The sequence below is a fragment of the Mobula hypostoma genome, chromosome 10 (genome assembly GCF_963921235.1).
Source record: "Mobula hypostoma chromosome 10, sMobHyp1.1, whole genome shotgun sequence".
NCBI lineage: Eukaryota > Metazoa > Chordata > Chondrichthyes > Myliobatiformes > Myliobatidae > Mobula > Mobula hypostoma.
The window spans coordinates 4,447,243-4,462,288 of NC_086106.1; the positions used below are offsets into that span (position 1 = coordinate 4,447,243).

General features: G+C 46.8%; 1 protein-coding gene across 1 annotated transcript in view; it reads right to left on the reverse strand.

The window, feature by feature from the left end:
- The window catches only part of prkd2 (protein kinase D2), a 158,554-nt gene that overhangs the window by 20,510 nt on the left and 122,998 nt on the right, over positions 1-15,046 (reverse strand). Inside the window, exons 9-12 of the mRNA XM_063059919.1 lie at positions 14,048-14,125; positions 9,724-10,000; positions 4,898-4,950; positions 3,926-3,998 (exon numbers count right to left, since the gene is read on the reverse strand). Coding sequence (XP_062915989.1) covers positions 3,926-3,998; positions 4,898-4,950; positions 9,724-10,000; positions 14,048-14,125 — 481 coding nt within the window. The remainder of the gene's footprint in view (positions 1-3,925; positions 3,999-4,897; positions 4,951-9,723; positions 10,001-14,047; positions 14,126-15,046) is intronic.

Here is a 15,046-nt window from a genome sequence, read left to right on the forward strand (position 1 = left end):
CCAACTCCTGGACCCACGCCAGCTTTCATCTCGATGGGGCAACAGTAGGAGGTGGTGGAAGAGCTGGGTGAGGTTCTGGTCACATTTCAGCAGAGTCCTGCAAGAAGAATGCTCAGGCCACGTCGGACTCCCATAGGGATGAGCTTAATTGGTCGCACAAACGTTGAAACATACCCGGAAAGGTGCTGGTTTGTGTCAGTGACCAACACTGTCTGAGGATACGTTGGGGTCAGCCCAGAGGTGCCACCATGCTTCCAGTGCCAACGTACATAGAGTCATAGAGAAGTTCAGCACAGAAACAGGCCTTTTGGCCCATCTAGTCCATGCTGAACCATTTAAACTGCCTACACCCATCGACCTGCACCAGCCCTCCATACCCCTACCATCCATGTAATATCCAAACTTCTCTTAAACATTGAAATCGAGCTCACGTGCACCACTTGTGCTGGCAGCTCATTCCACACTCTCGCCACCCTCTGAGTGAAGTTTCCCCTCATGTTCCCCTTAAACTTTTCACCTTTCACCCTTAACCCAAGCTTCCAGGGAGCATACAGAGGAATCACTGAGGGCTGTTCCTCCTCCTGCTCGTGGATTGGGCAGCATCCGGGTGGGCAATTGTCTTTGTGGAGCCATTAACTCTGGGCTTTTATTGGATTCTTCCCTCCCTGCCTTGGAATAATCCTCCGTATTCCCTTTCTGGATATCAGGGTATAGGAGCCTTCCCTTCCTCGGCAGGGGATGGTGCTCGGAGAGGCTGTGTCGGAGGGGCTGGTCGGAGGCTCGAAGTTTTCGGACGGACTCAGAGTCCGCTGCGGCCAGGTGCTTCCAATACATCGGCAAGTTGGCGGCGCTTGGAGGTTCATGGCGGGGAGAGTTTCTCCCTTCTGCCGCCTGCGTGAGATGATGAGTCAATCGGGACTTTGAGACTTTTTTTTACCGTGCTCATGGTCTGCTCTTTATCAAATTACGCTATTGCTTTGCACTGTTGTAACTATATGTTATAATTATGTGGTTTTGTCAGTTTTAGTCTTGGTTTGTCCTGTGTTTTCTTGTGTTATCATTCTGGAGGAACGTTATATCATGTTTTAATGCATGCATTTCTAAATGACAATAAACGAGGACTGAGTGTCCTCTTAATCTAATCTAAACTAAATCTAACCCATAGTTAGTCAGTGGAAAAAGCCTGTCTATACTCCTCATAATTTTGTATACCTTTATCAAATCTCTTCTCAGTCTTCTACATTTCTGAGGAATAAAGTCCTAACCTTTTCAATCTTTCCCTATAACTCAGATGCCGAGGATGTTCTGCGAGTCTGTGGTGGCCAGTGCGATCATGTTTGCTGTTGTGTGCTGGGGCAGCAGGCTGAGGGTGGCAGACACCAACAGAATCAACAAACTCATTCGTAAGGCCAGTGATGTTGTGGGGATGGAACTGGACTCTCTGAGGGTGGTGTCTGAAAAGAGGATGCTGTCCAAGTTGCATGCCATCTTGGACAATGTCTCCCATCCACTACATAATGTACTGGTTGGACACAGGAGTACATTCAGCCAGAGACTCATTCCACCGAGATGCAGCACAGAGCGTCATAGGAAGTCATTCCTGCCTGTGACCATCAAACTTTACAACTCCTCCCTTGGAGGGTCAGACACCCTGAGCCAATAGGCTGGTCCTGGATTTATTTCATAATTTACTGGCATAATTTACATATTACTATTTAACTATTTATGGTTCTATTGCTATTTAATTATTTATGGAGCAACTGTAATGAAAACCAATTTCCCCCGGGATCAATAAAGTATGACTGACTATGACTGGATCCTCCAGACCTGGCGACATCCTTGTAAATTTTTTCTGTACAATACAGTGCCCACTGAAGGTTAGTAAATCTTTAGCATGTGGGGGGAAACCCAAGCACCCAAACACAATCCAGTCGGTCACTCAGGGGAGGATGTGTAAACTCCTATAGACAGAGACAAGAATCAAACCCATCTGGTGATCACAGGCACAGTAAAGTGGTCGTGCTAACTGCTATGCTAATATTCAGCCTTACTCATTGATCACAGCCCTGCTTCCAAGGAAACCATTTCAAACAAGTTCACCTCCAAACTGCTGTGGAATTGAACGCGGGTTGGTGGCACTGTAATGGTGTTCTACGAACGCCAAGTCCCATGCTCCCATACTGTTCGTACAGATCAAACCGTCGCACAGTAGAACACTAACAATTTCATTCGGAGCTCAAGGAGATTTGGTATGTCACCAAATCTCTCCTCGGAAATTTCTGCAGATGCAACGTGGAGAGCGTTCTAACTGGCTGCATCACCCTCTGGTATGGGAGGGTGAGCAGGAAGGCCACTGCACAGCATCAAAATAAGCTGCAGAGAGTTGTAAACTCAGTCAGCTTCATCGTGCGTACTCGCCTCCGTAGTATCCAGGATATCTGCAAGGAGTGATACCTCTAAAAGGCAGCATCCATCATTACGGACCCCCATCACCCAAGATCACTGCTACCATCAGGGAGGAGGTACAGGAGCCTGAAGGGTCAGAGCCGTCTCTATTTCCTGAGGAGACTGAGGTCCTTTAACATCTGCCGGACGATGCTGAGGATGTTCTACGAGTCTGTGGTGGCCAGTGCGATCATGTTTGCTGTTGTGTGCTGGGGCAGCAGGCTGAGGGTAGCAGACACCAACAGAATCAACAAACTCATTCGTAAGGCCAGTGATGTTGTGGGGATGGAACTGGACTCTCTGACGGTGGTGTCTGAAAAGAGGATGCTGTCTAAGTTGCATGCCATCTTGGACAATGTCTCCCATCCACTACATAATGTACTGGGTGGGCACAGGAGTACATTCAGCCAGAGACTCATTCCACCGAGATGCAGCACAGAGCGTCATAGGAAGTCATTCCTGCCTGTGGCCATCAAACTTTACAACTCTTCCCTTGGAGGGTCAGACACCCTGAGCCAATCGGCTGGTCCTGGACTTACTTCCTGGCTTAATTTACATATTACTATTTAACTATTTATGGTTTTATTACTATTTAATTATTTATGGTGCAACTGTAACAAAAACCAATTTCCTCCAGGATCAATAAATTATGACTATGACTATGACTATGATTCAGGAACAGTTTCTTCCCCTCTGCCATCCAATTTCTGAGTGGACATTGAATCCATGAACACTACCTCACTACTTTTTTATTCCTATTTTTGCACTGCTTACTTAATTTTACTTTAAAAAATATATATACACTTCTTACTGTAATTTTTATTACTATGTTTTGCAAAGTATTGCTGCCACATAACAACAAGTTTCACAAGATACGTCAGAGATATTAAACCTGATTTTGATTCTGAATAAAGTGCAGAAGTCAGAGCAAAATAGCAGTGCAGGTAAGCAATTAATAACTTTATTTATATTGTACCTTTCCTACTTTAAGGTGCAGGCTCATAGATGGCAAGGACACGTAAATCAGGTTGGGTTGAGTTGTTCTCCGATCTTGGCAATTTGCTTGCAGACGTTTCATTACCATACGGGGAGACGTCGTCAGTGCACAATTAACAGCGCACTGACAATGTCTCCTGCAGGGTGACAAAATGTTTGCAAGCAAATTGGGAAGATCAGAGAACAACTCAACCCAACCATCGACCACCTGAGCTAAAATAACCTTCCAAATTATTTCCAAGGTGTATCAATAAAGTCATAAAAATATAACACAAATTCAAACAATTTTACATAATTAAACGTAAACAAAGACAACATTATATAAAATGAAATGTAATGCAATAAAGCAAATTATATAATCAGCATCAACAGGCATTAAATTAAGTGCAAGACCATAAGCTGAGCAGATAACACCAGGCTGATGGGCCCCAGCTGAGCCTCTGTACTTCTGCCCTGTTATACTGTAAGCTGAAAGTTTACCCACCTCCATAAACTATACCAAACTGTCCAGATCCAAGAACATCATCTGCAAAGATCTGGTAGACGGTGGCAATGTCCTAGTGAGAGAGAAACAGAGAGAGTGACCTGAGATACATGACAGATCAGATTGAGACGAGGCTGAGAGGTACCTGTGTACAGATATTGCCCCAGTCTGGAGGGCACTGAAGAGGCCAAAGGTCTGGGTATGGGTGGCACCCGGTCAATGGAACAGGGACAGCACGGGTTAGACACAGAGTGAAGCTCCCTCTACACCATCCCATCACACACTCCCAGGGCAGGGAAAGGAGGGGTTAGGTACAGAGTGAAGCTTCCTCTGCACTATCCCATCACACACTCCCAGGACAGGGACAGCATGGGTTAGATACAGAGTGAAGCTCCCTCTACACCGTCCCATCACACACTCCCAGGACAGGGACAGCACGGGTTAGATACAGAGTGAAGCTCCCTCTACACTGTCCCATCACACACTCCCAGGGCAGGGAAAGGAGGGGTTAGATACAGAGTGAAGCTTCCTCTGCACTGTCCCATCACACTCCCAGGGCAGGGACAGTACGGGTTAGATACAGCACGGGTTAGATACAGAGTGAAGCTTCCTCTGCACTATCCCATCACACACTCTCAGGGCAGGGACAGTACGGGTTAGATACAGCACGGGTTAGATACAGAGTGAAGCTCCCTCTACACTGTCCCATCACACACTCCCAGGACAGGGAAAGGAGGGGTTAGATACAGAGTGAAGCTTCCTCTGCACTATCCCATCACACTCTGCATTGGTTAACTATAGGGTGATGCTCCTCCTAAACATCCCCCTCCTGTACCTTCAGTGAAATTGACAGGCCTCTGCAGAACGAGCGAGGCACTGCTTCTCCCCCTCTCCCTCCTACCGACGTTGGACTATTAGTTGAGGATGAAGGGTGTGACCTGGAGCTGAATTTGTATCGCTGACTTCACTCACCACGTTCTCCTGGATCTGGCTGTTGGCCATGGAGAATGTGACAGAAGCTTGTCCTGCAGACCAAAAAAATAGGAGTCAGAAAAAACACACACACACACAACTTCGTGGATATAGGAGCAGAAATGGATTATTCGCTTCATCAAGTCTGCTCCACCATTCAATCATGGCTGAAGTTTACAATCCCATCTCCCTGTAGCCTGAATCCCTTTAACCAAACATGTACCAACCGTCTCCACCCATCCCCCTCTAAACCAGGGATTCCACTCCCTTCTTTTATGCCATGGACCCCTACCATTACCCGAGGGGACAGTGGACCCCAATTTAGGATCCCCTGCTCTAAGCTCTTTGCATCCATATACTTGTTCACGTACTCCCAGCAGTTACTTTACCGTGCATCTCCTGTCCCTAATGAAGTGGTCACTGAGTGTATGTTCCTGGTCTTCTGCTGCTGTAGCCCGTTACATCAAGGTTCAATATGTTGTGCGTTCAGAGACACTGTTCTGCACACCACTGTTGTAACATGTGGTTATTTGAGTTACTGTTGCCTTCAACCAGACTGACCATTCTCCTCTGATCTCTCCCATTAACAAAGCTTTTTCACCCATGGAACTGTCACTCAGCGGGTTTTTTTTTGTTTTTCACACTAACTCTAGAAACCTTTGTGTGTGAAAATCCCAGGAGGTCAGCAGTTTCCGAGATACTCAAACCACCCCATCTGGCACCAACGATCATTCCATGGTCAAAGTCACTTAGATCACATTTCTTTCCCATTCTGATGTTTGGTGTGAACAGCAACTGAACCTCTTGACCGTGCCTGCGTGCTTTTATGCTTTGAGCTGCTGCCACATGATTGGCTGATTAGATATTTGCATTAATGAGCAGGTGTACAGGTGTATCTAACAGTGTGGCCGTTGAGTGTACTTCATAAATGTATCTAACACATCTGCCTCAACTAACTCCATCGCTCTCATGTGGCAAAATAATCAAAGGGTTAATAATTAATAATTGGAGTGGGTGGGTAATGCATGAGGAGCTGTGGGATTGATAGGTAACTGTGCTAGTAGCTAGTAACGAGCTGACAGGCTGAGTGTGTCACAAATGTTCTGGCACTGAGGGAGCAATTCCCTTGTGCTTCCAGTAGGTGGTGCCACCACGCTACTCTTCCAAAGCAGAAAATGAAGGTACTTAACGTACGTGGGTCCCGTACCTCATCCTCGTTTTGCTAACAGGAATTTGCCCGGGTAGAGTTAACAGATCACCACCCTTGCCTCCCATCCCGAGACGTCGGCTGTTTATTCCTCTCCACAGATGCTGCCTGACCCAAAATGTGTTGCTCGGATTTCCAGCATCTGCAGACTTTCTCTTGTTTGCTGCCTGACCTGCTGAGTTCCTCCAGCATTTTGTGTGTGTTGCTCTGGATTTCCAGCCTCTGCAGAATCTCTTGTGTTTTCAGTAGAGGGGATCTGTCCCTGTTGGTCGATGGTGCAGTAATAAGGGGAGGAAGTTTTTCTCTACAGTTACCGCGACGCTTTGACAGCTCGGGGAATTCCAGTGTTTGGAGTTCAACTCTGGCACCGTTTTGTAAGGAGTCTCTGTCTGTGCTCCCCATGGAGTCTCCTCCCACAATCTAAAGATGTCCTGGGTAGGTTAACTGGTCATTGTAAATTGTGCCACGGTCAGGTTAGGGTTAATTGAGGTTGTGGGGTCGCTGGGGTGACGTGGCTCGAAGGGGCCTACTCTGCACTGTATCGCTAAATAATTAACGAAACGGAGCAGGAGGGAAGATTTCTCATCCAAAAGTCATTGGTGTCTGGAACACTCTGCCAAGAGGTATGGCGGGAGCCGGTTTCAATAATAACACAAGAGAGCAGACGCTGGAATCCGGAGCAACACACAAAAAGGCCGAGGAAATCAGGCGGCACGGTAGTGTAGTGGTTAGCACAACGGTTTACAGTACAGGCAACCCGGGTTCAAGTCCCGCCACTGCCTGTAAGGAGTCTGTATGTTTTCCCCGTGACCATGTGGGTTTCCTCCCACTGTCCAAAGTTGGTAGGTTGATTGTAAATTGTCCCAGATTAGGCTGGGATTAAGTCGGGGTATTGCTGGGTGCCATGGCTCACAGGGTGGGAAGGGCCTATTCTGCACTGTATCCCAGCAGAAAAGAAACACTCACAGGTCAGGCAGCACATGTGGTGGGATGGTTGGGGGTGGGGGAGGAATGAACAGTCAACGTTTGGAGCTGAGACCCCTCAGCTGGACTCAAACTGAGCTGTTGCTGCCCATTTCTACACTTTGCCAAAAGGAACTAGACTAAGGTTTTGGCAACAGAGATCTGCTTGAGTATAACATCAAAACCTGCCCTACCCCAACAATAGCCGATGCATGTTTCTCTCATACCTGCTCCTGACCTTTGGATGCATTGGAGGACCCCACTCATTAACCTGTCTTTATTTATGCAGCACTGGGCTTTGGCGCTTTATCTCCGTGCCACACAGGGTCCATTCTGACCCAGCTTGGAGGACATTTTAGTTATGATTCCCAGCAAGGAGTCAAACTCCAATGGATCCCTGGAAAGTGAAACTAGGATAGAACTGGGATGTCAAAATGGCAACGTGCTAAGTTGCTGTAGCCTTTCCGGGTCCAACATATGTTGTAAGTATTTGTCTTAAGTGTTTTTCTTATGATTGCAAGCCTCTGTTGGACATCAACAGAAAATACTGTAAATCCAGTTCTTACATAAAAATGCACCTCGCTCTTTATGTCAACCTGTCAAGCTTCAGGCCATCAGCAGGTCAGCAATCTATGGAAAAGAGCACACAGTCGAAGTTGTGGGCCGAGACCCTCCCTCGTTATAGAGAGGGGTCCTCGAACCATGTCCAATCCTGATGAAGGGTCTTGGCCCGAAACGGCAACTGTTTACACTTTTCCACAGGCGCTGCCTGGCCTGCTGAGTTCCTCCAGCATTTTGTGTGTGTGTGTGTGTGTGTGTGTGTGTGTGTGTGTGTGTGTCTGTGTGTCTCTGTGTGTGTGTGTGAGAGTGCATGTGTGTATGTGTGTGTCTGTGTGAGTGTATGTGTGTGTGTGTGTGTGTGTGTGTCTGTCTGTATGTGCGTGCGTGTGTGTGTGTGTGTGTGTGAGTGTATGTGTGTGTGAATGTGTCTGTGTATGAGTCTGAGTGTGAGTGTTGCTCTGGACTTGCAGCGTCTGCCGATTTTCTCTTGCTTCTGACCTTCGGGCCGTGACACTCAGGGACTTGTGACTAATCGTATTTTGTGACCGTACGTGCTGGACCGTAATGATATGCGCTGTGTGTGATATATGCATTGTGCTCCACCCCTCGGCCCCAGAGGGACAATGTTTCATTTAGCCGTATTCTTGTATGGTTGAATGACAACAACCTTGAACTTGAATTTTCACAGTGGCACCTTAGGGAGCATTGTAGGACAGGGGGACATACAGTACTACGCAAAAGTCCTAGGCACGTAGATATCTGGGGTGCCTAAGACCTTTGCACAGTATTGTAGTAATTTTATGTATTGCACTCTACTGTTCCATGATGCACGTGAGCGATGATAAACCTGATTCTGATCTGGGTCTCTATTGTGGACTGAGAGTGGGAAGGGAGCAGGGAGAGGGGAATCATGGTTGGGGAAAAGGGGAAGGGAGAGGGGAGGGAGTGGGAAGCACCAGAGAGACATTCTGTAATGATCAATAAACCAATTGCTTGGAATCAATTGACCTTGCCTGGTGTCTCAGGGCTGGGTGTGTCCGTCCTTCCTGATTGGTTAGTCATCAACCAATCAAGTTTTTGCTGTTCCACCTAGTTTACAATCGAATTCCTGTTCTTACTTAGAGCGAGACCTTCATCTTTGTTAACATTCTTTTCCTCTAGTTTTATTTCAATGGCTTCCTTCACCAGGAGATCCCAAAAGCCATTGGCGCAGCACAGTAGCTTTGTGCTGTCAAAGCCAATCCTATGGCCATTGCGAATGCGTGTTCTCTTCCTGCCAATTTCTCCGGGTAACCAAATGGCACACCTCCTGTGCTCCCTGATTCGGGTTTCCACCCTGCGTTATACGGAGAAATTCGCAGTAGCAGAACATCCATTCACAATGGCCATAGGATTGACTCTGACAGCACAAAGCTACTGTGCCGCGCCAATGACTTTTGGGATCTCCTGGTGAAGGAAGCCATTGAAATAAAACTAGGGGAAAAGAATTTTAACAAAGATGAAGGTCTCGCTCTAAGTAAGAACTGCAATTTGAATGTACACGAGGTGGGACAGTGGAAACTTGATTGGGTGAGGACTAACCAATCAGGAGGGATGGACGACGGGGGTATAAACACCACCGGACTAGGCACGCCCAGATCATCATCCCTGATGAAGGTGGCAGAGTTTGTCATTGAAACGTCGGTTAAATTCCATACCTGTACCCGGCTGGAAGTCCGAGAAGAGGTTGTTGTGTTACTGTGCTTTACACCCTGGCTCGGAGAAACATTGTCTAGTTTGATGGTGTACATCTATATAGTTAAATGACTATAAACTTGACTTAGGAAAGGTTTAGAGGGATTTGGGCTAAATGCAGGTAACTGGGACCAGATGAGATGGGCATCTTGGTTGGCATGAATGAGGTAGGTCTGTTTCTGTGTGGTATGATTCTGCGGGTCTAAGAATAGGGTTGGGAACTTGGCTGCACCTTCAGTAACCTGGTTCTGTAGGATTGAACATCTTGATGTTTGGTGAAACTTGGTGCAGGGGGGTGGGGTTGAGACTCAGTGAGAGGGTAGCGCTTGAGACAGAAGAGTAGGCCAGGAGGGGTACATACTGCGTGGTGCGTGTCCCGGGGCATTGGCCGTATCCTGGAAGATGACCGGCTTCAAGGCCTGCCGAATGGCATTCTCCCAGGCCTTGGCCTCCTCGAGAGCTGCTGCCGGGCCGCTCTGGCTCCCGGAGTTTGGCTGTGGGAAGGGAGAGGCTCTCTCGCCGACGAAGTAGATGACACTGCTGGTCCGGATCTCGAAGCAGGGTGGGTTCCCTCCGTGGGCAACGGAGCCGACGCTGTCTGTGGATTCCACGGAGAGCACCTCGGAGAGTGGGATCTCCTGAGTGGACAGGGGCGATGGATGGAAAGCCATTAGGTATAAAGTGCCTGGGTTTCCCTCACCCCTCAGTTAACTAAAGCCAGCACCTGCCCTACCAAACGCCCAGGGGGTGCAGAGTGAAGTTCCCTCACGCACTTGGCACGATCTTCCTAACCCTCGGCAACTTTTACTGAAGGCATTTTCTACCTGCACGGCTTGGTACGGCCATTGCTCCGCCCATGAACACAGCAAACTGCAGAGAGTTATGGACAGAGCTCAGCTTATCACAGAAACCAACCTCCCCTCCATGGACTCTGCCCGCACTCGCTTCTGCCAGCCAGCATCGCCAAAGACCCCTCCCGCACCTCACTTCCTCTTTTCTTTCTCCTCCTATTGGGCAGAAGGTACAAAAACCTGAAAATATCTACCACCAGGGCTCAGGCTCAGCTTCCACCCTGCCGTTATAGGGTCTGGTGAGACGCTCTTTTAACCTCATAACCTACCTCACTATATTCTTGCACCTGTCGTCCACCTGCATTGCACTTTCCCTGTACCTGTTACCCTTTATTCTGCGTTCTGCTATTGTTTCAGCTTGTTCTACCTCAATGCTCTGTGCAATGGTCTGATCAGTAGGAACAGAATGGAAGACAAGCTTTTCACTGTATCTTGGAACATCTGACAATAATAATCCAGTCCTTTCTATCGTCTCTTCCTCCCGCCTGAAATTCTGCCGTTATCCACTCGCTACGCCTCCATCTCGTTCCATGGACTCGGCCTACACTTCCTGCTGCCTCGGGAACGCAGCCGGCATAATCAAAGATCTCACCCCCCCCGCCAACAGACTTTCTCTCTTCTCCCTGCCACCCCACCCCCCCAGCTCCCATCAGTTGGAAGAGACAAAAGTCTGTACGCAGGTACCAGCAGGCTTCCACCTCGCAGCTGAAAGACCATGACATCACTCCCTCGTGCGCCAATTTCTTTTTTCAAAGCAAGGGTTATTGTCAGAGAACAATTTATGTCAGCTGTAGCGATTACTTTAAAGCAAACCAAAACCCCCCCAGAGACAAAGAATAGGGGCCAGGAAGGGGGGGGGGGGGTTGACAATGTACGACATGCTCCAAAGAAACAAAATTCATCCAAGAAACTTTGTTCAATCCTTTACTAAGAAACCAGCAAAGACGAACAATTTTGTAACGTTAAAAACTAATGAAACTAAAACTAATGAAATAAGCGATCTAAGGATATTCAAACATACTTAAGTGTTAGCAATCTTAGCTTATTTGAACGTATTAAGTCCAACGTAACTAAACGTCCTTAAACGGTCAATATCAGAGTATCATTCCCCCGGCCTAACCCCTGCTCTAACCTGACTAAAACAGAACTAACGACCGAGCACGAAAGGTTACCGTAACCGTACTCTGCACAAGTTACCCATAATAAACATGCAACGTTAAATGCAATAGATACACTTTATACTTTATTGTCACCAAACTGTTGATACTAGAGCGTACAATCATCACAGCAATATTTGATTCTGCGCTTCCTGCTCCCTGGAGTACAAATCGATAGTAAATATTAAAAATTTAAATTATAAATCATAAATAGAAAGTAGAAAAGGGCAAGTAAGGTAGTGCAAAAAGAAACCGAGAGGCAGGTCCGGATATTTGGAGGGTACGGCCCAGGTTTCATTCGTAAGGCCGGTGACGTTGTGGGGATGGAACTGGACTCTCTGATGGTGGTGTCTGAAAAGAGGATGCTGTCCAAGTTGCATGCCATCTTGGACAATGTCTCCCATCCACTACATAATGTACTGGTTGGACACAGGAGTACATTCAGCCAGAGACTCATTCCACTGAGATGCAGCACAGAGCGTCATAGGAAGTCATTCCTGCCTGTGGCCATCAAACTTTACAACTCCTCCCTTGGAGGGTCAGACACCCTGAGCCAATAGGCTGGTCCTGGACTTATTTCCTGGCACAATTTACATATTACTATTTAACTATTTATGGTTTTAGTACTATTTAATTATTTATGGTGCAACTGTAACGAAAACCAATTTCCCCCGGGATCAATAAAGTATGACTATGACTAGATCCAGGTCCTGCATCACAATATTCTACCTTGAGATTCATTTATGTTACTAGTCCTCACAATTTACCTGGTTATGATCCTGCACCCTTATCATTTACCTGCACTGCACCTTATCTGTAGCTGTTACACTTTATTCTGCGTTTGTTACTGTATTTTGTGTGCGAGAGAGGCGTTTTGTGGGTTTGAAGCTATTGTGGCTGTTTCTTTGCGAGGGAGGGGGGTTAGAGGTTTATGGTACTCCAGCTGTCGCTTTCCACGTGAAGATCTGGCAGTTATACGTACGAGGGAAGGGGTTCGGGGGTTTGGGGTTTGATGTTTTAGCTTCCAATTTCCGGATGAGCAATCGGTTAGCTTTTGTGTGAGAGAGGGGGTCAGGGGTTAGGGGTTTGGTGGTCCAGCTGTTGTTTTCCAGGTGGGCGGCCTGTTTGTTTTTAGTGTAAGGGAGGGGTTTGTGGGTTTGGGGGTCTGGTGTTCCAGCTGTCGTCTTCTGGGTGGAGCGATCTGCTAATTTTTTTTTGTGCGAAGGAGGGGAATGGGGGTTTGGGGTTTAGTGTTCCAGTTGCTGGTTTCTGGGTGAGCGGTCTGTTAATTTTATATGTGAGGGAGGGGGTGGGGCTTGGGGTACGCGAGTTTCATTTCTTTTTCTTTTTCATGTGTGGGGGGGGGTGGTTGATGTCTTTTCTTTCAACAGCCCTCATGTTTTTTTTCTGCATTTCATGGCTATCTGGAGAAGACGAATATCAGAGTTGTATTGCACATACACACGTTGACAATAAAATGAATCTTTGAACCTTGTTCTACCCCATTGCACTCAGTAGCGAACTGAACTTTTCACTGTAATTTGGTACATGTGACCATAAGATATAGGAGCAGAATTAGGCTATTCCATCATGACAGATTTATAATCCCTCTCAATCCTATTCTCCCACCTTCTCCCCATTGCCTTTGATGCCCTTTCTAATCAAGAACTTATCAACCTCTGCTTTAAATATACCCAATGACTTGGATTCCACAGCCGCCTGTTGTGATGAATTCCACAGATTCATCACCCTCTGGCTAAAGAAATTCCTCCTCATCTCCGTTCAAAAGGCTCGCCCTTCTATTCCAAGACTGTGCCTTCTAGCCCTAGACTCTCCCGCTATAGAAAACATCCTCTCCATGCCCACTTCATCGAGGCCTTTCGACATTCGATAGGTTTCAATCACAATTCTTCTAAGCTTCAGTGGGTGCAGGCCCAGGGCCATCAAACGCTCCTCACACAGTAAGGACCCTGGAGTTTTTATATTGGTTCCAGAGGGTACGGCCTACACAGAGCCCTGATCTCAACCTCATCAAGGCGGTCTGGGATTACCTGGAGAGACAGGAGCAAGCAAGACAGCCAAAGTCTGCTGAAGAACTGTGGCAAGTTCTCCAAGATGGTTGGAACAAACTACCAGCCGATTTTCCTTATAGAACTGCACGACAGTCAATTGGTGCAGTTTTAAACGCAAAGGGTGGTCAAACCAAATATTGATTTGATTTACTTTTTTACTGTTTACTGCTCTTTATAGATGCAACACTGAGCGTCATAGGAAGTCATTCCTGCCTGTGGCCATCAAACTTTACAACTCCTCCCTTGGAGGGTCAGACACCCTGAGCCAATAGGCTGGTCCTGGACTCATTTCCTGGCATAATTTACATATTATTATGTAATTATTTATGGTTTTATATTGCTATACTTATACTCTATTCTTGGTTGGTGCAACTGTAACGAAACTAAATTTCCCTCGGGATCAATAAAGTATATCTATCTATCTATCTATCTAACTATAGTAACTTTCTGATACTTCGAAACTTTTCATTTCATTATTTTGAAAGCACCTTCACTTTACAGAATTTTTTTTTACGTGTCGAAGACTTTACATAGTACTGAACCTCCTCTGACCCCTCTCACCTTGACAATAATAAACCAATTCAATTCCAGTGAGGACGCGGTACCTTATAATACTTGTTGCCCGTGTCGTTGTGGAAGAGCGTGATGCATTTCCAGTCCAGCCTCCAAAAGTGCCTCTTCCTCTGGAAGGGAAGATTTTGAGGATCAGCGGCAGAACGGGGGAGAAAGAGTCATTCTGAGATTCAAAGCAAGGTACGGTCAAAGATCAAGCCACGATTCAGATTCAGAGCAAGTCTCCATAGTATCCAGGTCACATTCAAGGAGCGATGCCTCAAAAAGGCGGCGTCCATCATTAAGGACCCCCACCACCCATGCCCTCTCCTCACTGCTACCGTCAGGGAGGACGTACAGGAGTTTGAAGACACACAGTCAACAATTCAGGAACAGCTTCTTCCCCTCTGCCATCCGATTTCTGAGTGGACACGGAACCCATGAACCTCACTACTTTTTAATTTCTATTTTTTGCACTAGTTATTTAACTATTTAATATACATACTTACTGTAATTCACAGTTTTTTCTATAATTATGTATTGCATTGCACTGCTGCCACAAAGACAATGATTTTCACAACATATGTCGGAGATATTAAACCTGATTCTGATTCAAGACCATAAGATATAGGAGTAGAATTAGGCTATTTGGCCCATCGAGTCTACTCCACCAATTCATATGCAAATCTATGGAATTCCAACTACCAGCAGGGTAAAGGGAGCCAATAGTAGAAACTCATCTGATGGGAGTAACTCACAATGCATGGATCCTAGGGAATTGCAACATGGTATGAATGCGAAAGGGTGGGTCAGTAGGAATTCCCCCGATGGGTAAGAGAGCTTTGGAAGCACTGGGGAACTGTCCAACCGGCCAGGGTGAGACGGGAGATTCTCTGCAACTCCATTACGCTGGTTTGAATGAAAAGAGAGAACTGCTTCCAACGTGAAGAAATGGAGGGGAGGTAGATGCACTGAGTTTCCTCCATGAAGGGGCACCGGCCAGCGTAACCCTGCCTTTGGAATGCGGGCAGGAAACGGGAGCTCCCAAAGCA